The sequence below is a fragment of the Musca domestica genome, unplaced genomic scaffold (genome assembly GCF_030504385.1).
Source record: "Musca domestica strain aabys unplaced genomic scaffold, Musca_domestica.polishedcontigs.V.1.1 72, whole genome shotgun sequence".
NCBI classification, from domain to species: domain Eukaryota; kingdom Metazoa; phylum Arthropoda; class Insecta; order Diptera; family Muscidae; genus Musca; species Musca domestica.
This window is the reverse complement of record NW_026712388.1, coordinates 3,264,697-3,288,712: the sequence shown is the minus strand read 5'-3', so window position 1 is coordinate 3,288,712 and position 24,016 is coordinate 3,264,697. Positions and strand designations below refer to the sequence as shown.

The 24,016-nt window shown below is 36.3% G+C and overlaps 1 protein-coding gene across 1 annotated transcript in view; it reads right to left on the bottom strand.

The window, feature by feature from the left end:
- Positions 1 to 24,016, bottom strand: part of LOC101887980 (serine/threonine-protein kinase grp) — a 99,302-nt gene that overhangs the window by 35,931 nt on the left and 39,355 nt on the right. Inside the window, exon 3 of the mRNA XM_059130320.1 lies at positions 4,884 to 6,470. Coding sequence (XP_058986303.1) covers positions 4,884 to 5,047 — 164 coding nt within the window. The 5' untranslated portion in view covers positions 5,048 to 6,470. The remainder of the gene's footprint in view (positions 1 to 4,883; positions 6,471 to 24,016) is intronic.

Genomic DNA, 24,016 nt, shown 5'->3' with positions numbered 1-24,016 from the left:
AACTTAGATCGAGTTCGGAGATGGGCAATTACAGTTCACTTCTTCTGGTACCTCCCCCACAAAATGTGAACATTTTCAAACAAAATAATTTACTGCACAGAAAGATAAAATCCTGTTTTGCTCCAACTTTGCAAATCCTAATATTTGGATTGGTTCACTCCACCAAGTACCTCCCCCACAAAGGATCAAAATTTTGAATAATTATAACTCTTATAAAATGTGATCTAACTATCCGATTTTCTTCAAATTACACACATCACAATATTTTTATTAACCTAAGGTCTGGTGTGAAGATGGAATATGCCGGTATACTCCTTCTGACCACAAAATGGTCAAAATTTTGAATATTCATGAAGCTCATAAAACAATTATCATCCGATTCCATTCAGACTTGGTACACCTCAATATTTCCATCAACACAAGATCTGTCATAAATATGGTAGAGATCGGACCATTCCTTCTGGTACCTCCCCCACAAATAGTCAAAGTTTTGAATAACAAAAACGATCATAAAATCCGAAATAAGCATCCGGCTCTCTTCAAATTACACACATCACAAAATTTTTATTAAGGCAAGGCCTGGTGATAAATTGGGATATTTCGGTCCACTCCTTCTGGTACCTCGCCTATAAAGGCTCAAAACTTTGAATATCCATGAAGTTCACAAAACGCGAAATTAACATCCGCTTCCATTCCATCAACACAGGATCTGTTATAACCATTCTAACACATTCAACACAGAATCTGGTACAGATCGGACAATTTCTACTTATACCTTCTCCACATAGGGTTCAAGATTTTGAAAAACAAAAGGCTCAAAGGCTAAGGGGTATACACCCGTCGGCAAAACCGACTTATGCCATAACTTGTTATAGAAGAGTTTAGATAACTTCTCTCCTAATTCTTATAAAATCAGTTATGTGAAGAACGCCAAATGTACATAGAACTATTCTTTGCAATAATAATATTTTAAGTCTGCAGAAAAGCTCATAAAAATCTTTCGTCTATGGAGAGGTGTAAAAGACCCCGGGATAATTCTGGACTCAAAAAAGCTGACCAAAATTACTACACGAAATCCCCCAAAATCCGACAACTCTATTCTCTATACAAATCATCAATAAATACACTCTGAAGATGAGTTCAATAAAACCATGCATTGCTCTCTCTCTCTCGTTAAACATGCTCTATCACAACAACGCGAAATGCGACAACACAAAACACCTCTAAGGTTTCATTGTTAAAATCCGATACAACTTTCTCTCCATTTATCTCTCTTGTGTGGTATCACATCTTATCACAACTCTAAACTACTGACCTGCGCACTTTTATTCTGTGATAGAGACACATTTTCTTGTTTGACAAAGAGAGATGGAGAGAGAGAGAGTGAGATAGTTGCCCTCCCACACTTCTACACATCAAACAAACACTCTTCTTGTCCGTCCGTCTGAGATATTGGACAAAAGATGAGCACAGAAAAAAATGGTTTTGAAATGCCGGAAGGAAGTTGTTCATAGGTTTCCGGTTTATTGACTTGATTGTGTGTGAGTGTGTATGTGTGAGTCTGTTTATTTTTGCATTTTGTCATTTTTTTGTCATTTGTTCCTCCTCCTTTGTGCTGAAATAGTATTCCGTTAAAAGTTTTCAATTCATGGCGTTTAGTTTAAATGGCAACAACAACTAAGAGTTTTGTAGAATTTAATATTTTATTCTGTAATGCAAAAACAGAAATTAGTGCGGCTAAATATTGGCACCACAAATAATAATATTTAATACCACCTCAAGAATAAATGAAGAACTAAAGAAGAACAAAATTACAAATAGATCCTAAAGCCCGAATAAAGGTTCACAAATTTTTGAATAAAACAATTCTAAATGTTTCAATATTTGATATCAATATATGGTGGACGTTTTCTGTTTCACAGCATATCTTTGTGTCTTGAGATAAAAAGGACATAAAAAATCTGAAAATCGATATCAGAAGGTGGAAGAATTTCTGAGGTGGGAAATTTTGTATATTTTTGAAGACCTGGTACTGTAAAAAAAAAGACCGGCGCAAATTTATTAATTTAAAAAAGTCGTAGTTAATTTAAAACAAGTTAAAATATATCAGTCGGTTTTGCCGACCAATGTTAGAATATATTTCAAATATATTTTGACTTCTGTTTGATAATTCAGATTGTTGATCCTCTATGGAGTAGGTTTTCATACTTCATCTAATACAGATAAAAATATTGGTATTGGAAAAATTACAAGAAAATCGAACGTTTATATTCAATTTTATGCGAAATCATACATTTCATACTTATCTCAGGTTTTTGCGAGAAATATTTAGATACAGCAATTTGTAAAGTTGTAAAGTTATGACAGGTATTGAAAATTGTGACCCTTTGTGGGTGAGGTACCAGCAGGGGTTCGCAGATATATAGAACCTTTCAACAGATCTTGTGTTAGCAAACATGTTTGTAGGCGTGAAATTTGCAAAAAGAGTTGGATGCTTATTTCGCTTTGTTTGAGCGTTTTGTTTTTAAAAATCTTGAACCCTATGTGGGGTCCGATCTCTACCATCTTTATAACAGATGGAAATATTGAGATGTACCAAGTCTGAATAGAATCGGATGTTAATTTCCCGTTTTATGAACTTCAGGGATATTCAAAATTTTGACACTTTGTGGCGGAGGGTACCTCCCCGATGGTCCGATCTCTACCATATTTATAGCAGATCTTTTATTAATGGAAATATTGAGATGTACCTAGTCTGTATGGGATCGGATGTGAATTTCGTGTTTTATTAGCTTCATGGATATTCAAAATTGTAACCCTTTGTGGGGGAGGTACCAGAAGGTGTGGGTCCATATATTCCATCTTCACGCCAGACCTTGTGTTAATAAAAATATTGTAATGTGTGTAATTTGAAGAGAACCGGATGCTTATTTCGTATGTTATAATCATTTTTGTTATTCAAAACTTTGTGGGGGAGACATCAGAAGGAATGGTCCGATCTCTACCATCTTTATAACAGATCTTGTGTTGATGAAAATATTAAGATGTGCCAAGTCTGAATGGAATCAGATGTTGATTTCGTGTTTTATGAACTTCATGAATATTCAAAAATTTGACCCTTTGTGGAGGAGGTAGCAGAAAGAATCGTCCGATCTCTACCAGCTTTATAACAGATCTTGTGTTAGAAGAAATAATGACATATGTTAAATATGAAGAGAACAAGATGCTTATTTCGGATTTTATAATCGTTTTGGTTCTTCAAAAATTTGACCCTTTGTGGGGGAGGTACATGAAGGAATGGTCCGATTTCTACCACCTTCATAACAGATCTTGTGTTAATGGAAATATTGAGATGTGCTTAGGCTGAATGAAATCGGATGTTTATTTCGCGTTTTATGAGCTTCATGAATATTCAAAACTTTTACCCTTTTTGGGGGAGGTACCAGAAGGAGTCGACCGATATATTCCATTTTCACACCACACTGTGGGCTAATAAAAATATTGGGATGTGTGTAATTTGAAGGCAATCGGACACTTACATCACATTTTATAAGAGTTACTATTATTAAAAATGTCGACTCTTTGTGTGGGAGGTACTTGATGAAGTAGACCGATATTGTCCATTTTCGCACGTTACATAGTACTGATGCAAATGTTAAGATTTGAAAAGTTGGAGCAAAATCGGATTGTCGTTTCTCTTTCTGTGCAGAAAATATTTTTTCAAGAGTTCAACCTTTTTTGGGAGAGTTCCCAGAAGGAGTGGACCGATATTGCCCATCTCCGAACTCGATCTAAGTTTGTCAATAATATTAGGTTGTACAAAGTTTGGACCAAATCGGATACTCCCTTAGAGAGTTATCGTGCACATTAGCCAACCAGATAGACAGATGGATGAATGCATATCGCTAGATCGACTCTAAATATCCTAAAACGGTCTAAAACCGTTATTTCGATGACATAGGGTCTAAAACCGTTATTTCGATGAAGCACGTTTTGGTCGTATCAAATGATATATATTCTCTCTAGCCATATGGCTGAGGATATAAACAACAGAATCAAAGACGAACAACATAACGCAACCCAGAAATTTCGGTGAAATGGGCTCTTAGAAAACTGTTCAAAGATCCACTTTTTTATTTATTGAAAAACTCACTCATTTCGGTTCAATAGGTACGTAAGCAGAGTTGTCGATTTGCGAATAAAAATCAGGCAATATCATTACAAACGGTATCAATTCATCCAGAAAATGTCATATTTTGGTGTGTTTTATGGGCTGGTACTTCTTCAAAGTTGCGGCGAATTGTAACGCAAGTGTGAATGGTGATCGTTACCGTGAAATAATATCCTAATTTCCCCTAAAATGCATGATCTTGACGTGCTTGAGATGGGGTTTCAAAAAAAAAACGGTGCCTCAAAGCACGTAACAATAGGCTTATTGGGAGACGAGTTCGTGAACATTTCATTTCAAATTCGGTACCGATCAATAGACCGCCAATATCATTCCATTTAACACTTTTAGACTATTTTGTGGGGCTGTGTTAAAGTCCATTTCTATACAAATAAGTTCGCTTCAATTCACACATTGGAAGACAACATTTATTCGTGGGATACGGACCGAAATGTCGGAATGAGTTCGCCAGAAATGGACTAAGCTGATGGACCATTTTTGCTGCAGTAATCTTCAAACATTAAATTATAAGGATATAGGTAGAGAGATCATCCTGGAATTTCTATCCTAAAACTGAACCGATTTCCACCAATGTCATCAAATTTCGACCTTAATTCCGTTTCAAGTTCCTCACAACACCCTCTTAAAAACAAAACATACACAATTAAACACATTCTAATACAACTAATTTCCGTGTGGAAAATGAAATACTTACTCGCCATAGGCACCTTCACCCAGTGTCTGAGCCAATGTCCAACCTTCGACAAATTCACGATTAGATGATGATGGAGGCGGAGGATTATGATTATCGGTGGTGTTGCCACTGCCACCATTGCCATTAGAGGATGATGATAAGGCGGCTAATATTGAGGTAGACATATTTTTGCTTTGAGCTTTGCTCTCACACTCAATGCTAGGGCGAACGACGAACGAAACGTGTTAAAAGTTTGCCGGTCGTGACCACAAAAAAAGCAGCAAAGGACACTCGTTGTCGTCGTCGTCGTCGTTTTGTTAATGACCAAAGTTTGGACAAAGATGCTGCTGTTGCTGCTGCCGAATGGATATTTGGGCAGTGGTGAAACTTGTTTTATGTCGTTTTCGTTGTTTCCTTTTATGGAAAATGGTGGTGGTGCTGGTCTCTTCTCTCCTTTTTTTTGGCAAATATCCAATGACGTCGATGATAACAAGTTTTGCTGAGTTGGGAAACGGATGGGGGAGCAGAAGCAGGGGAGAATGTTGTAGCCGGTAGGTAGCCTGTTGTGTATCTGTGTGTATTGGCTCTGGCTGGCTAGCTGCTCCAAAGGAAAGTTGAATTTTTGTTCGTGTGCTGTTGTTTCGGCTTTTGAAGTTATATGGAAATGAAATGATTGTCGAGAGAAGATATGTTAAGTTTTTGGCTTTTCTGGTTGATTTTTGTTGTTTTCCTGGTAAATGACCGGCTTGCTGGGTTGTTGTTTGGTGGTTCACTTGGCTAGGTTACTACTGCTGCTGCTGTTGGCTGGTTGGTTGGTGATGATGGTTGAATAATGTGTCTGGCCTTCAAGTCATAACGTCGTACGTTAATAAAGCAACACCAACAACCTCAAAAAAATGCCATACAGATGGTTGGCTAGCTGGCTGGTGGATGGATGGTTGGTTGGGTTGACTGTTTGGTCTGTCGGTCGGTCTGGTTGGTTTGGCTGATTGCTACTCTATGGCTTTTTGAATTGCTGCTGTTGCTGGTTGCTGGGCTCATGTGTTGTTGTTGCCTGGCCGGCTAACTTGATTGAATGCTGTTGTTGCTGCTACTCCTCTGCGAGGACGCCTTTCGTTTAGGGCTATTTATATTTGTATATTTCTCTGTTGATTTGGTTTCCTTTTTGTTTTTTTTGCGTTTTCTTTTGACTTCGAGAGCCTGGTTGCCAGGCTTGAATTTTGAGGTAGGTTGTATGGGTTCGAGTGTGTGTTGGAATTACTTGGCTTGTTGGCGTTTTTTTTTTTATTTAAACAAACAAAGGACAATACGTGTTGCTATTTATGACCCCCAAAAAAAACACGAACGACAAGTATCCGTTGTTCTTATTCTGCTTAGCTATGCATTTCTGGCTTTGATTGTTTCATAATTTATTACTGGATGTGCCACCACCGCCACACCAACGTCCACGATTGATGTTGACATTCGTTTATATCCTCCTCATATCCTTTTTTTTTTCTCTGTGTTGTTATCTTCTCTTCTGATTCGTCTCTATCAGCATTAATTTGTGTGTTTCCACGGCCACTTTTTTGTTGTTGTTATCCTCCTTCTCCTGATTAGCTGCTAAATCTGCAATAAACGGGAAAAAAAGAGAATGAAAAAAATTATCATGGCATGAAATTGAATTTGTTTTGAAATGAATGAGCTGCTGCCTTGTCTTGCCTTGTTATTATATTAAAGGATAAATTGGCCTCAATGCAAGAATATCCATCCATCCTAATCAAATAAAATGTTAATTAATTGTTAGTCAAATATCCGGCCAAAATAAAAAAACAAGAAATTTCTGTTCATTTTTTTTGTCCACGTAATTTATTTAAATGTAATCTATTTGAATTAAGGACAGTAAAAGGAAATAAGGAAGAATTATGTCAGGTTTTTTCTAACCCCCTTCCCCTGCCTCCAGGAAAATAACAAAAAACAATCCCAATAAGCAATTTAAAGACAGATTTTGCAGTATCGGGTATATTTAGATAGCTTCAATTTGTATCATCGTTTTAAAGCGAATAGAACTTTAAAATGGATTTAGAATAATTTCGACTGTATGATCTGAAAAAAATACATTTTCCTATAAAGAATATTCTTTAAAAACAATTGCGTTATTGAATTTTTACTTTAAGAAGAAGTCAATCATTTTCTCTACTAAAGCTGATTTCGTGCCGTTTTCATCTGTTTATTAAAGACATTTTCAATACGAAAAGACCTATAGAAGTAGATGTAGAAAGCATCTTTCCACCAGACGAAATAATGTCAACTTGTCTCCCTCTTAAGAAAGAAAGACTTCTTACAACCCGCTATAGTAAAGGAAAAGAGAAAACTTCTCACTTGGACCGAAAAATTCTAAAGAGAAACTCAGATTTGTTCGTTTTTACACGCGAGCGAGTAAGAGAGTGCGAGTTTTATACGAATTTATTCCACACTCTTTTATACTTCTGTTTGAAAAATTAGAATGGGAATCGAAATGCTCGAAATAGAATGAGAGTTTACTCTTAGTGTGAAATCGAGTGAATAATTTTTTACTTGTGTGTTCGTGTGTGTTTTTAGTTTGTAACAGATGTTGATATTGCTGGGGCGGGTCGGGAAGAAGTAGAGAAAAAAACAGAAGCAATGGAAGACTCAAGATCACCTCAAAAAAGGTCTCCTTATAGAAGACCACATGGTCTTCTCATAGAAAAGCTAAATATCTCCTCATACAAGACCAGAAGGTATCCAGATAGAAGACCAGAAGGTCTCCAGATAGAAGACCACAAGGTCTTCTCATAGAAGACCTAAAGATCTCCTCATAGAAGAACTAATGATCTCCTAAAAAAGGTCTCCTCATAGAAGACCACACCGTCTTCTCATGGAAAACCTAAAGATCTCCTCATAGAGGACCAGAAGGTCTCCTGATGGAAGACCACAAGGTCTTTTCATAGAAGACCTAAAGAACTCCTCAAAAAAGGTCTCCTCATAGAAGACCACAAGGTCCTCTCATAGAAAACCCAAAGATCTCTACATATAAGACCAGAATGTCTCCTGATAGAAGAGTGCAAGGTCTTCTCATAGAAGACCTAAAGATCTCCTTATAGAAAAACTAAAGATCTCCTCATAGAAGACCAGAAGGTCTCCTGATAGAAGACCTAAAGATCTCCTCAAAAATATGAGGCTTTTCATGGAAGGCGAAGTCTTCCCTTAGAAGTCAGGAATGCCTCCTTTTAAAAAAACAGAAAGGCCTTCTCTTAGAAGACAGGAAAGCCTTCTTTTGGATGACAGGAAGGTCTTCTCTAGGAGGACTGAAAGGTATTCTCCTAGAAGACAGGAAATTCTTGTCTTAGAAAGCTGGAAAATCTTCTCATGGAAGAGGAGAAGGTCTTGTCGGTGTAGATTATGGTTCTGCTTCGTTTACAGCTATGGGCTGAGAAAATACACAAACTTACAAATAAATACAACGAGGATATGACAAAAACTAATAGAGTACTCGGCAAAGACCAGAATTCGGTCGATTTCAAGGGAATTTAAGTTTCACTCGAAAAAGAAGCAAATCATACACCCTCTTTTTGGAGTGACAATGAAAAATAGATTATGTTCGGTTTTTTTGTTCTACTCACGGTAGAATTCCTACTCTAATACGTGTAGGGACTGCAACTCCCTCGAGCTCAGTCCAATTATGGTCGGGGAAGTAGTAGTATCCCAAAAATCGAATACTACGCCACTAAATATCCGAACCTTGTAACCTTTCGTTTCCTCTGTTTCTAGGCAGAATACCAACGGCCTTATGGATTTTGGTCATCTAAAATAGCAGACCTTCTTTTCTGAGAGAAGACTATACTATGAAAGAATCCAAGACCTACTAGTCTTTGAGGAGAGATGATCTTATCTTCTGTGGAAAGAAGAACTTCAGGTCCTCTATGGAAGATGAAGTAGATCTTCTTGTATTTTATGGAAGAGGAAGAAGACCTTAAGATTTTCTATGGAAGATCCTGTTCTGTTATTCAATAATAAGGCGTTAGACCCCACAAAGTATATTAGCATAAAATTCTATGTCGACTTCGCGTCCGTCTGTGGAAATCACTATAGCTTCCGAACAAATTGAAGTAGGATGATAAACTTTTAATCAAATGTGTGTTTGTCCTGCAGGACTTTTGGTATTGAAAATGGGTTATATAGGTCCACGTTTAGGTATAGCCCCCAAATATTCGGTATTTTGATATTTTTAGCTACATTATTCACCGGAATGGTTTTAAATTTCGTATTTGCACTTCGTAATGGGTACTACAACCTGTAACAGAAAATTGTTTATGCAGGTCCACGTCCTCGCATATCCCCGCTTTATCGGTGATGTTTTTAGGTACATTATTCACCAGAATGGTTTTAAATTTCGAATTTGCACTTCGTAATGGGTACTACAGCCTGTGACATAAAATTGTCTATGCAGGTCCACATCTTCGTATAGCACCCATATAACGGTAGCTTCCGATATTCGGTATTTTGATGATTCCAGCAACATTATTTACCGGAATCGTTTCAAATTTCGTGTTGGGAGATCCTAATAGTTACTACAACCTATGGAAAAAATTTAGTATGTACGTCCACGTCTTCGTATAGCCCCTATATTCGGCATTTTCATGGTTTTAGCAACATTATTTACCGGAATTATTTCAAATTTACAGCCTATGACAAACATTTTTGTATGCAGGTCCACATCTTTGTATAGCCCCCATATGACGGTACCTCCCAAGACACTGTATTTTTATGATTTGTGTGACATTATTCACCGGAATTGTAACAAATTTCGTATTTAAAGTTCGTAATGGGTACTACAGACTATGACAAAAAATCGGTTAACGTTTTGTATTTTGATTATTTTATCGACATTATTCACCGGAATTGTATCAAATTTGGTATTTGAAGTTCGTAATGGGAATGGAATTCACAAAAAAATTCCTAAGTAGGTCCACGTCTTCGTATAGTCTCCATATAACAGTTTTCATTAAAGTAATAGTTTCCGGAAATTTGACATTTTTCAAGTTCCTTCCAAATGGTGGAGGGTATTAAAAGTTCGGCCCGGCCAATCTTAGCTGATTTTTACTTGTTTTTCCCCCGTTCTTCCATTCACATTACTTAATTTCTTCTTTCTTCATTATTTCCTTACTTTATTTATGTATTTATTACTTCCTTCCGTATTTTCAGTCTTTCGTCCGCTCTTCTTTCTATCCTTTCATTCTGTATTATTTTATTCATTACTTCTTTAGTTCTTTCATCCATTACTTGTCTTTCGTTTTTTCTTTATATATTTCCTTGTTTCATCTTTATTTAATTCTTCCTTCTGTCCCTTTAGATCTTTCTTTCATTGTTCCTTCTTTTCTTTTTCTTTACTTCAATCGTTCGTACTTTTTTGCTGTACGGAAAACAACCTCCTGCTCTACTGGAAAAAGGCTATGGAAGACAAATATCGGCCTTATACAAAAAAGGCCTTTGGACCTCCTATTACAGATTTCCGTGGCTTCTATAGAAATTGAACATCTGGTTAGCTTCTGGCCTTCTACTGCAATGAAGGTGAGATGTTTTTTTCAATAGAAAACCTTTTGATCTTCTTTGAAAGATGGCCTTTAACTTTTTTTCAAAGAAGAAGGTTTCATGTTTTGAAGAATTCAGGACCTTCTGATATTCTACGAGAGAAGATCTGTTTCCTTTTCTACAAGAAGATCTCCTGGTACTGTACGATAGAAGACTTTCTGGCCTTTTAAGAAAAAAGAACTTGCCCTCTAAGAAGATGTTTTGGTCTTCTATGAAAGAAGGCTTTTCATTCTCCTATAAAAGAAGACTTACTAGTATTCTGCAAAATAAGGCCTTCTGATCTACTATTAGAGAAGACTTCATAGTTCTCTACCAAATATGTTCTTCTATTGTTCTGTCAGGAAGACTTTCTCCTATAAGAAATATCATTTTCGTTCTCTATAAAGCATTATGTTCCAGTCTTCTATGAAAACGATTATCTGATTTTCTACAAATAAAGTCCTCCTAGTCTTTTATTAAAGAAGACCACTTTGTCTTCTAAGAAAGAAGGCCTCAGTCTTTGAGTCTTCTGAGGAAAAAAAACTGGTCTCTTGAGAGTTATCCGCCCCCCCCCCCCCCCCTCTTCACTCTTAATAGTAAAATATTAAGGAGCCTGTATTGGTCTTCAGTGAAAAAAATACTTATTAATCTTAATGCCTTTATTTCTCTTCTCTCTTTAGAGAAAAGGATATAAAGGAACCTACGAATATTTAGTACAACCATTAGATAGCAACAATTTTCTCCCAAAAATTGTTTGTTAATTTTTGTGATTGATGCTGCTGCAACCATTTACTTCTTCTTTTTTGGTATTTAAGGGATGCTGTTGTGAGGGTGTGGCATCTATGAAAAAAAAACATGGCTTAAGACGAAGATGAAAACAAAAATAGATATGAATACCAAAGATATGAAATTCATTATCTACAGAGATTCCGTTTTTGTTTTGTATATCCACCACATTGCATTGGATTGATGCTAAATGAGCGAACATTTAGTAACAAATCATGTCAGGGGATTTCACAGGACAAGAGCGGCGGGGAGGTGAGAAGTTCAAAGTTTTCTTTTTTGTCACACAACAACAGAAAAAAGAAAGAAGTTCTCATTTTCCGGTGTTTATGTTAGGAAAATTGTGAAATGATACGTTTATGTTATGTATACGACCGAACGACCGACCTCACAGAGCAGGTTGTTTAGTTACAAAAATATACACCCTCTGGAAGGTATGTCACACCATATCCCCCACCATTTCGAAAAAATAAACTTCCATTTTTGCCACAGCTTGATTTGATGGTGTTCTATTGACTTCTAGGCGCTTGGGTTTTTTACTCATCAATTGCATGGGGAGGGGGTCTGAAGTTTTGCAATAGGAGGAGGTGTCCCCTAACTTCCATCCCTATAGTTTTTTTGACCCCCTGCATTCCCATTTTAGTCCTCTAACTCCAATATTCACCAATTTTCTCTCTTCTTATCCCAGTATCCCCCTCTTCGCAAAATTTTGCAAGGATATTTTGCGCATGACCTTCTTTCGTTTCGGTGGCTTCCCTTTGGGAGAGTTGTAGGAAAATGCGTAAAAGAACGCCACACTGTTTTACTATGGAAGAGTCATGACGATTTGGAAAAACCATGACCATGCCAAAACCGGGAATTATTGCGAGAAGAAAACATGTTGGGGAAAAAACAAGCACTGCGCGCCTCTCCCGGTGAGATTCTCTCATTTCGTTCGGTTCATGATGAAATGTTGCCCTTTGCAAATATTTGCTTGGAGTTTGGGGTGTTGGGGGGATTTGGAGGTCCTGATGAATATGGAGTCTTGTTGCAAAATACAACACACCGACCAGGGGGGTTGTTCATGAGCGAGCATGTTTTGTAAATGACCCGTAATACTCTTTACTCTATCATTGCCGTATCGTTTTTGCGTTTGCGGCTTTATGGTATACACATAGCTTTGCAAGCGTTTACCGTACTTGTTACATCGTACACATTTGTTTTGGCTTCGTTTGCACTCCTCTCGGTCACCCCCTACCCGATCTGAGGGGTGAAAAAGAAATAATTAAAAGAAGGCAAAAAAAAAAAAGGACGATTTTTATAAAAGAGATACTGTAATGCCCCCACTCTATTCAGAGACCAGCAAATAGTCATCCTTGGAAAGTCGATCTAGTGACCGACCTTTAATGAAGGATCCATTGACCAACCGACCTTCTAATAGACGAAGAGGTCCTGTACATGATTCACACAGAAGAAGTCCAAAAATTCGGTGATGAAGTACAATTCCGAATGGGATTTTATGGAAAGTGGTATATAACATCGCTTATGACAAATAATTCGGCACATGGAAATTCGTACCAAAAAGGTACGAAAAGTACCAAATAAAGAAGAAATGAGTCCAAAAATCTCTAATGAAATACATTTTGGAGATAATGAGAAACTAAACCCGTATAAACGGCTTAAATATTAGCAAAACTGGATATTAAAAAAAATGTACAATAAGGTACCAAAACGTACTTAAAACCTACCAAAGGACACATTTTCGAAAACAAAACTAGGTAAATGCTTACCTTTTTCATTTTTATACCCTCAACCATATGGCTAGTTATACCCTCAGCCATATGCCTAAACGAGCCTAATCGAAATAACGGTTTCAGACCCTAGGTCTTTTTGGACCAAATCCGTTTCAGGACATTTGGGGTCGATCTAGCGATGTCCGTCCGTCCGTCTGTCTGTCTGGCTGGTGCGCACGATAACTCTCGAATGGAGTATTCGATTTTATCCAAACTTGGTAAATCGTAATATTATTGTCACACTTTGATCGAATTCGGAGATGGGCAATATCGGTCCACTCCTTCTGGTACCTCCCACACAAAATGTCTAAATTTTCAAAGAAAATAATTTATTGCACAGAAAAAGAAAGGATAATCCGATTTTGCTCGAACTTTGCGAATCCTAATATTTTCATCAGTGCCAGATCAGGTGCGAAAATGGACAATATCGGTCCACTCCATCAAGTACCTCCCCCACAAATGGTCAAAATTTCGAATAATTACAACTCTTATAAAATATTATTTAAGAGTCCGATAGTTTTCAAATTTCACACATCCCATTAATTTTATTAGACCAAGGTCTGGGGTATAAATGGAATGTATCAGTCCACTCCTTCTGGTACCTCCCCCCAAAAGGTAGAAATTTTCAAAAAATATTTTCTGCACATAAAGAGAAGCAATAATCCGATTTTGCTCAAACTTTGCAAATCCTTATATTTGCATCAGTTCTAGGTCAAGTGCGAAAATGGACAATATCGGTCCACTACATCAAGTACCTCCCCCACAAAGGGTCAACATTTTGAATAATTACAACTCTTATAAAATGTGATGTAAGAGTCCGATTGTCTTCAAATTTCACATATCCCAATATTTTTATTAACCCAAGGTCTGGTGTTAAGAGGGAATACATCTGTCCCCTCCTTTTGGTACCTCCCCCACAAAAGGTCGAAATTTTCAAAAAAAAAAATATATATAAAATATATTTTTTGCACAGAAAGAGAAACTTTTACCCGATTTTGGTCTAACTTTGCAAATCCCAATATTTGCGTCAGTGCTAGGTCAGGTGCTAAAATGGACAGTACCGGTCAACTCCATCAAGCACCTCCCCCACAAAGGGTCAACATTTTGAATAATTATAACTCTTATAAAATGTGATGTAAGGATCCGAACATCGTCAAATTTCACACATTCCAATATTTTTATAAACCCAGGATCTGCTGTTAACATGGAATGTATCGGTCCACTCCTTCTGGTACCTCCCCCACAATGTGTCAAAATTTTGAATACCCATGAAGCTCATAAAACGCCACATTAAGATCCGATTCCATTTAGACTTGGCACATCTCAATATTTCAATCAACACAAGATCTGTTATAAAGGTGGTATAGATCGAACCATTTCTTCTGGTACCTCCCCCATACTTAGGGTTCAAGATTTTGAAAAACAAACCGCTCAAATGAAGCGAAATTAGCATCCAAATCTCTTCAAATTTCCCACATAAAAATGTTTTTGCTAACACAAGATCTGTTATGAAGTTGATATATATCTGCGAACCCCTTCTGGTACCTCACACACAAAGGGTCACAATTTTCAATAATTTTATCTGTCATAACTTTCGAACTTTCGAGTTTAGCAATTCTTTACTACTTGCTATGCTCAAATATTTCTCTCAATAAGAAGCCTGATATGAATATGACATTTATCGTAATTTATGATTTCGCATAAAATTGGACATAAATATTGTAATTTAGCCCAATATTTTGCTCAATATTTTTTTATTTGTATCAGATGAAGTATAAAAATGGAATATTTCGGTAGACTCTATCTGGTACATCACGCATATTTTAACATTTTCTAAAAATTATTACATATCTCATATAAGGTGAGGGAGTGTGTCGATATAATCCATACCAGTAACGTCGGAATATTTATATCATATTTTTGGGTCCGATACGAAATGGACAATATTGGTCCATTCCTTCGGAACCTGCTCCATAGAGGGCCAAACGTTTGAATAATTGTAACACAAGTCAAATATATTTCGACTATTTAATCGAACATAGGCTGAAGGTATATATCTGTCGGTAATACCGACTGATACTTTTTAACTTGTTAAATGGTATTTTTATATAGCCTTTGACTACAACAAAGAAAATTATGTGCATATAGGATTTTTTGAAAATTCGTACTAAAGAGTACTAAAAGTTATTAAATATTGTACGTTTTTAAGGTTTGCGTTGCAGATAACTTAAATTTATGGGGAAAATTGCCTCTCTTCCTGCAATTTTTTTTTTTTCAAATTGCTAAGATTAAGATTCCTTGTAATGCTCGCACTTTAAGACTGGTACTAAAAAGGACTTCTATTGGTTGAAGACCCGCTTTAAAGTTACTATTTCTGCCAAATATATTCAAAAATATATCCATCTGCAATTTTGGAGCTATCGATAACATTGCACAGTGGTCGCTGCCATTGGCCAAAATTCAAAAAATGAAAATCAGATATTTATTGTCAAATGTGTACAAATGAACTCTTAAGGGGTTAAGCTTTTTAGAAAACATAATAATCTTGGCTTCATTCTAACGGGACACTTCGAAAATAGCATCAAAAAAGAGAAAATGTAGTTAGTTGTTTTTTCAGTGGGATCAGAGAAAAAGTGGAGTAAAAATAGAACTGTATTACAAAATTAAATACATTTTAAAATTACAAATCTTGGCATTATTATTGAAAAGCAAGGTATTAACTTATTTTTAGTGCAGTAATTTGTGTGTTTAGTATATGTGTATAATATAAAAGATGTGAGTGTTCTGAGTTGCCTTTAAGATTAATTTTGAAAATAAAATTGGATTTCAGTTAAAGTTTTAATTGTTTTCCCCCCTGAATCCTCCAATGTGATCTTTTTCACGCCATTAGTAATGGTCCTAAGATTCTAAAAGTGCTAATTTAACTTTCAGATTTTGTCAGATTTGTATGTTATGCCCAATATACTGAAGTGACTTCGCTGCAATTTTGTCAGTTCTATGGTGCTAGTGACATAGAATATGTTTTTGTTGTTAGGGATTGATAAGGATGTAATTGAGGGGTGTTCAATAATGTTGCAAGCATTGTCCTCTGGGTATAATATTTATGTCGGAAAAGTTAACAAATTTATATCCATGGCACTATCTTCCAAGTTTCGACTAAATCATGCCAGAAAAAATTCTCGTGTTTCAAAAAACACAGATCTTATTAACCGTCTTCTTCTGAGTTCTGACCCTTTTATAATGGGACAGCGAGCCTTACCAAACAATAACCAGTAAATAAAGTCTTAAAGTCGAACGGGGCCGACTTCATGATACCCTACACCACTTTGCATATTTAGTAGACCGTCACATAACAAATAAAGGTTTTAATGGGGAATTTGTGAGAATTAAATCATACCAACAATGATTATAGTAATAATTAAAAGTCCAAAGGAACTAATATATGGGAGGAATTAACTTGAAATCGGATAGATATATATGAGAGCTATATTTCCCCAAATATCGTTGTCACAGAGTGCATATTACGACTGCGGAGGACAAAAAATTACAAATCGGATGAACAATATATATGGGAGCTATATATATATATATATCTGCACCGATTTCGATCAAATTTGGCATACTTATTTTCAGGTCCCATCTGGTCGTACGTATATTCCATATTATTTGGGCTGATATTACAAGTTTGGTGCACAATATAAGGCAAATTGGATGAATATATATGGGAGCTATACCTAAATTTTGACCGGCTATATCCAATTTCAATAGGGCCTTAAGTCAAACTAATTATTTGTGCAAAATTTATCTTTGATTTAATTTTACATTAAATTGTTATTTTATTTTGTTTACAAAAAATAATCAAATTTGGACTTGATTTGTATAAAAAATGCTTCTATTTTTGGAGGTACCTTACAAGGGACTCTACCTGATGGCGGGCTGTTCCAAATAATTTTCAGTAAGATTATTTTTTAGCTCCTTAGAACGTAAAATGTCAACAATACAATCTGGTGTAGAAATGTGACAAGAATTGGGCAAATAACCCTTATTCGGGAGGTACATTATATGGGGACCATGTCAAAACATGCATCGACCATATCCATTTTGTCACATTTTTTATATTTATCCCATCAAGGTACCATAACCAAAGATTCATATTGATATCTGCACTGAAAGTATTTTTGGCCGCTGTTCCCATACGACCTCGACCACTGTGCATTGTTTATACAATTGCATTGTTGTAAATCAACTTAATAGTTTTAAACCTAGACAAGCTGTTTCGATAAGCGACTATCTTGAAAATTTTCCCCCGAGGCACTCAACCTTTCCTCTCCTGTCTCACACACATACACACATCATTGCCACACATTAAATGTCATGTTAAAGTGTAAATTTGTAAAAAGAAAAAAAAAAACATTTCCCAGAGATATGTTGTGGAAAACTGTTCATGTTTTACATGGATGTACATCCGTCCTGGTTGGTTGAATATTATCTCCTGTTGCTGCTGCTCCTTTGGTCATGATGCTTGAAACGAGCAATCATCGACAAGTAAACAAACATGTTTCCTTATTTTTTTCGGTTTTTCTCTAAAAATTATTCCCAAATGTATTATCCTTTTTGTGGATTGGCATTGTTGTTGTTGCTGTAGTGTTGTTAACATGTTTCCGTATCAACAACAATCTCCTTCGAATTACACCTTGTTTGCTTGCTGTTGTGTCTTATGTTGCTGGCACATAAATATTTAACGTCTCATCTCTTGCTCCAGTCTCCAAAGGCAGGCTCAAGGTTTTTCTTGTGCTTTTCGGTTTGAGGGGGTGGGAGGACGTGTTCCGGCAGAAAAATGCCTTCCAAAAATTTTCCTATTTTCCTTAAAATGGCCAATTTATATGCAAAATACTGTGAAAATGAATATGATAATGGCATTTGGTATTGTTTTAAGGTCGTCGTTTACGGTTCGAAGGATGTGGATGGATTGCGGGTGCAACAAGAATATTTAATGGCATCTTTGGTTTTCTTCTTTTTTTGGTGACAGATGATATCTGTTATAACAAATTTGGAAATTTGTTTAAAAAGGATGATGAAGAAAGACCATTATAAGAGGAACTAATTTTCAAATGGGGATGTTTTTTAGAAAAACTTTCATCGATGGTGACTAGGGTAAAAATATTTTGACTTCTGTTATGATTTCTCAAATTGGAGTCTATGGAGTACTTTCCGAAGGAAAGGGCCAATATTAACCATTTCGTATCGGACTAACATAAAAATGATATAAATATTGCAACGTGCCAGGTTTGGACTATACCGCTGACTTTTTTTATATAAGTGATAAAAATTAGTTATAAGTGATAAAAATATTGAAAATTGTGAACCTTTGTGGGTGAGGTACCAGAAAGGGTTCGTAGATATATATCCACTTCACAATAGATCTTGTGTTAGCAAAAATGTTTGTATGTGTGACATTTGAAGAGAGTTTGAGGCTTATTTCGCTTTCTTTGAGCGTTTTGTTTTTCAAATCTTGAACCCTATGTGGGGGAGGACCAAAAAAAAAATGGTCCGATCTCTACCATCTTTATAACAGATCTTGTGTTGAAGGAAATATTGTGATGTACCAGGGCTTATTAAAATCGGATGATAATTTCGCGTTATATGAGTTTCATGGCTTTTCAAAATGTTTACCCTTTGTAGGGAAGGTACCGGAAGAAGTGGACCGACATATCCAATCTTCACAGCAAATCTTGTGTTATTAGAAATAATGGGATATGTGAAATATGAAGTGAACTGGATGTTTTTTTTTTTTTTCGGATTTTATAAGAGTTATATTTATTCAAAATTTTGACCCTTCGTGGTGGAGGTACCAGAAGGAATTGCCCGATCTAGACCGTCTTTATAACAGATCTTGTGTTGATTGTTGTTGATTGATGCGCCAACTCTGAATGGAATCGGATGTTAATTTCGCGTCTTATGAGCTTCATAGATATTCAAAATTTTGAACCCTTGTGGGGGTAGGTACCAGAAGGAGTGGACCGATATATTCCATCTTCACAGCAGACCATAGGTTAATAATAATATTGTGATGTGTGTAATTTGAAGAGAACCGAATGCTTATTTCGGATTTTATGATCGTTTTGGTTATTCAAAACTTTGACCCTTTGTGGGGGAGGTATCAGAAGGAATGGTCCGATCTCTACCGTCTTTATAACAGATCCTTGTATTAATAGAAATATTGAGACGTGCCAACTCTGAATGGAATCGGATGTTAATTTTGCATTTTTTAAGCTTCATGGATATTCAAAATTTTGATCCTTTGTGGGGGAGGTAACAGAAGGAGTAGACTAATATTTTCCATCTTCACACCAGATTTTGGGTTAATAAAAATATTGCGATGTGTGTAATTTTAATGCAATCGGATTTCTACATCACATTTTATAAGAGCTATAATTATTCAAAATTTTTTACCCTTTGTGGGGGAGGCACTTGATGGAGTGGACCGATATTATCCATTTTTTTCACCTGGCCTAGAACTGACGTAAATATTAGGATTTTCAAAGTTGGAGCAAAATCGGATTATGCTTCCTCTTTCTGTGCAATAAATTATTTTCTTGGAAAAAATTGACATTTTGTGTGGAAGGTAGCAGAAGGAGTGGACCGATATGTTTCATCTTAACACCAGACCTTGGGTTGATAAAAATATATAATATAGCGATGTGTGTACTTTGAAGAGAACCGGATGCTTATTTCGGATTTTATGATGGTTTTGGTTATTCCAAACTTTGACCCTTTGTGAGGGAGGTACTTGATGGAGCGGACCGATGTTGTCCATTCTCGCACCTGACCTAGCACTGATGTAAATATTAGGATTCGCAAAGTTGGAGCAAAATCGGATTATCCTTTCTCTTTCAATGCAGTAAATTATTTTCTATGGAAATGTTGGAATTTTGTTTGGAAGGTACCGGAAGGAGTGGACCGACATTTCCCATCTACGAGCTCAATCTAAATTTGATAATAATATTACAATGTACCGTAATTGGGCCAAATTGGATACTCTCTTCGGGAGCGCCCCAGCCAGACCGACAGACGGACGGACATCTCCAGATCGACTCCAAATGTCCTGAAACGAATTTAATCCAAAGAGACCTAGTGTCTAAGACCGTTATTCCGATGAGTCAAGTTTTGGCCGTATCAAATGATATATTCCCTCTGTAGTCATATGGCTGAGCATATAGTAAGAATATTTGTTAAAACTAGAATTCCGAAGGGAAGTACTATATTGGCGTAGAGGTGCGTGATGAGACTGGGGTTTTTAAATATGTGACAAAAGGGCCCGTTTTTAGTAATCAGTTGAGATTTGGATAAGTTATTGAATTAAAAGGATTTTTCAACAGAATAACACTTATTTGAAAAAAGGTCATCAGATATCAGAGCTAAATTTTTATACATGATCAGGCATAATTTCATATCAAACCCCACCCTTTTTGTAAAAAGATTTTTGATGTCCGATTTATTTAAAAGTGAGAGTATGTGTAAAGTCGTTTATCTGTACAAGGTGATTTGAACGGCCTTATAATTGTAGATTGTAATTGTAACTACGACAAGTAGAGAAGTGAAGAATTGTCCGCTATAGTAGATGGTATCTATGTTGAACATTAAATTTGAAGGAATTCCGTGGAAGACTGTGGCTAAAGTTTTCAAAACACAGATTACGTGAAGGTACCTTCACAAAATAGAAATACCGAATTTAAGACTAAATTTCGAATACCTCAAGGTGCTTATATATGGGAGCCTATACGAAAGCGTGGACGGCATAGCTCTAGACGATGCTATGTCATGGGAAATAAAACCCACTACAAACTCCAAATAGCACAATTTTAAACTATTTCCTGAGAAATGTGGCTAATATTAGCAGAATACCGATTACATGGTGGTACCGTTATATGGGGGTCTATAGGGGTCTACACGAAAACGTGGACCGAAATATTTCATCTTCAATACCAATCATCCTACACACAATGTAGATTATTATGTCAAATTTAGAATTTTATACTGCTCACGAATATATGTACCTTATAGGGTGTATACGAATATTTCGAGGTGTTGCCAACAGAATGACAAAGTTAATATACCTTCCATTCTATGGCGGAGTGTATGAAAGTGCAACATTTTAAAATGTTCGTAAAAATACTCTTTGCCTCCAAAATCATGTACAAAGTAGTGCAAATTTCGACCAAAATTGACGTTTATAAAGTCTTCTTATTTATCTTCCATAACTTCTAAATCACATGTTACTGAAAATATCCAACACTCCCCGAGGAGAACATATAAATTAATTCCAAAATAGGCGTGTAAAAATTGTTTAACTAAAATTTATAGAAAAAACAACATCCTCAAAGCTTTTTGCTGTAACAACAGTTATTAAATCGGTAGATATGGAGGCATTCCAAAAAACACAGTGCTCTCTTTGCACCACATTCCAAGCAAGGCGGCAGCTCATTTACAGCATCCATAAAATCCATTATCATTTGGCAACACCCTGTGATGCTATTACCGCCATTACTATTATTACGACGACGACGGCCAGCCACATCAACAAAACACAACATTATGAAGATGATGAGGAGGAGATGACGATGGGTGGTGGTGATGGTGGGGTGGATAAGGGATGCCACCATGGTCATCAACACCATCCTTGTAATGGAACACATGCTGCTGATGAGTGTTTTGTGCTGCCGTTGTAACTGTTACTGAACTTTGTCAGTCAAGTCGGTTCATGTAACAGCAGTGAAAACAACATTTAAATGAAGAAGCAACACCACCTCCACCAACACCACAACAACAAAGAACGTTAAAATAGAAAAGTCAAAGAAAATTCATAAAAAGAGGCCGCGCATCAAACATGGATTGGGGGTGGCATGGTGTGACACCACCACCACCAACCAGCAGCTTCATTAACGTCGTCGTTGAGACGAACGCATGTCAATCGTATTTACGCCACGAATGTTGTAAAACAAATGACGCTACATTATAAATCCCCCATTCCTGGAGCTTCAAACTTACGCCAAGTGTGTTTGCAACAGTTTTGTGTTGCCTGCAGCCGCCACACATACCTACACACACAACAACGAGGGAAAAGTTTTATTTTTTTATTGTGGAGGGAGAAGGAAGTTGTAGAAAAATACCACAGACACCTCCAAAGAAACATTTTGTTCCAAGTACTTTTTGTCGACTGGTAATATTCTATCTCAGTTCTCCCAGCCACAAAAACTAGTAAAAAAACTGTAAGTTCGATCGGCCGAACTTTGAATAGCCTCCACCACCATTTTGAACGAATTTGTCAATTTTCAATAAAATATAAAATCCGTTAAAAATTCTATTTAAATCTTAAAAATACCGAACGTAGCCGATATATATTAGGGTTTATACGACGATGTTGACCTGCATAGGCAACTTTTGTCATAAGCCATTACAATATTCAAATGCAAAAATCTTCGTTATATTAGGGTCTATACAACGATGTGGACCTGCATAGGCAACTTTTGTCATAAGCCATTACAATATTCAAATGCAAAAATCGTCAAAATACCGAATATCGGAAGGTACCATTATATGGGGACTGTCAAATACGAAATTTGAAATAATTCCGGTGAATAATGTCGCTAAAATCATCAAAATACCGAAAATATGAAGGTACCATTATATGGGGGCTATACGAAGACGTGGACCTGCACAGACAATTTCCTGTCATAGGTTATAGTATCCATTACGAACTTCAAATACCAAATTTGAAACAATTCCGGTGAATAATGTCGCTAAAATCATCAAAATACCGAATATAGGGAGGTACCATTATATGGGGTCTGTACGAAGACGTGGACCTGCACAGACAATTTTCTGTCTTAGGCTGTAGTATCCATTACGAACTTCAAATACCAAATTGGAAACAATTCCGGCGAATAATGACGCTAAAATGGTCAAAATACCGAATATCGGGAGGTGGGAGCCATACCAAAACGTGGATCTACATGGCCCATTTTCAATACCAAAAGTCCTGCAGACATAATACACATTTGAGTGAAATTTTATCAACCTACTTCATCTCGTTTGGAAGCTAAAGTGATTTCCACAGACGGACGGACGGTCGTCATTAAATCGATATAGAATTTTATGCTGATCAAGAATATATACACTTTGTGGGGTCTTAAATGTATATTTCGAAGCGTTACAATCGGAATGACAAGCTTAATATACCCTCCATACTATGGTGGAGGATATAACAATAGAAACTTTTGCGAAGTAGCAAACCTTTTACTGTTCTTCTAGTCTTTCCATCAGTAGAAATCCTTTCCTACACAGAAATCCTTTAGAGGTCTCTTTTAGGTTAAGGTGGGTCAAAATGAGGATTTTTCTATCAAAGGAGCACCTATGGAAGAACATCAAGATAATCGCATGGTTTCCTATATAAAGGCAAGAAAATGCATAGTATTAAAGTCATATGTAAAGTGATTTATTCAAATTAATTTTTAGTATTTTTATAGCATACTTTTAGGCACTACTCAGAATTTTTTAACTCTAAATATATATAACTTAGAATACACGTCCAGACAAAACGGCTGAAGGTAGAATCTTGAAATTTTGCACGAGGGTATGTATTGGTGTGTAGGTTGTGTGTGATAAGGCTGGCTGGTTTTTTTTTTTTTTTTTGGAGATTCACACTAAAAGGCTACAAAAAGTTCTAAATTGTACTAAAAATTGAATATTTTGTATTGGACAAACGGAATGAGCTCGAAATCAGCAATTTTGGAATGAGAGTCACTTATGGAGTGTCGGGTGGATGTTGAAAATTCGAATTGTAGAAAATTCAATTTTTTTTAAGATGGTGATTTCGGAAACGTACGAAAAGTACTATGTTTGGTACAATTTGGTATTGTGTGAACAGAGATTGCTTGAAATCTGAAATTTGGTGTTAGGGTAGCTGTTCGTGTTCGTAGGAATAGTAATAAAATTATGAAATTATATATTTAGATTACTGATGGTATC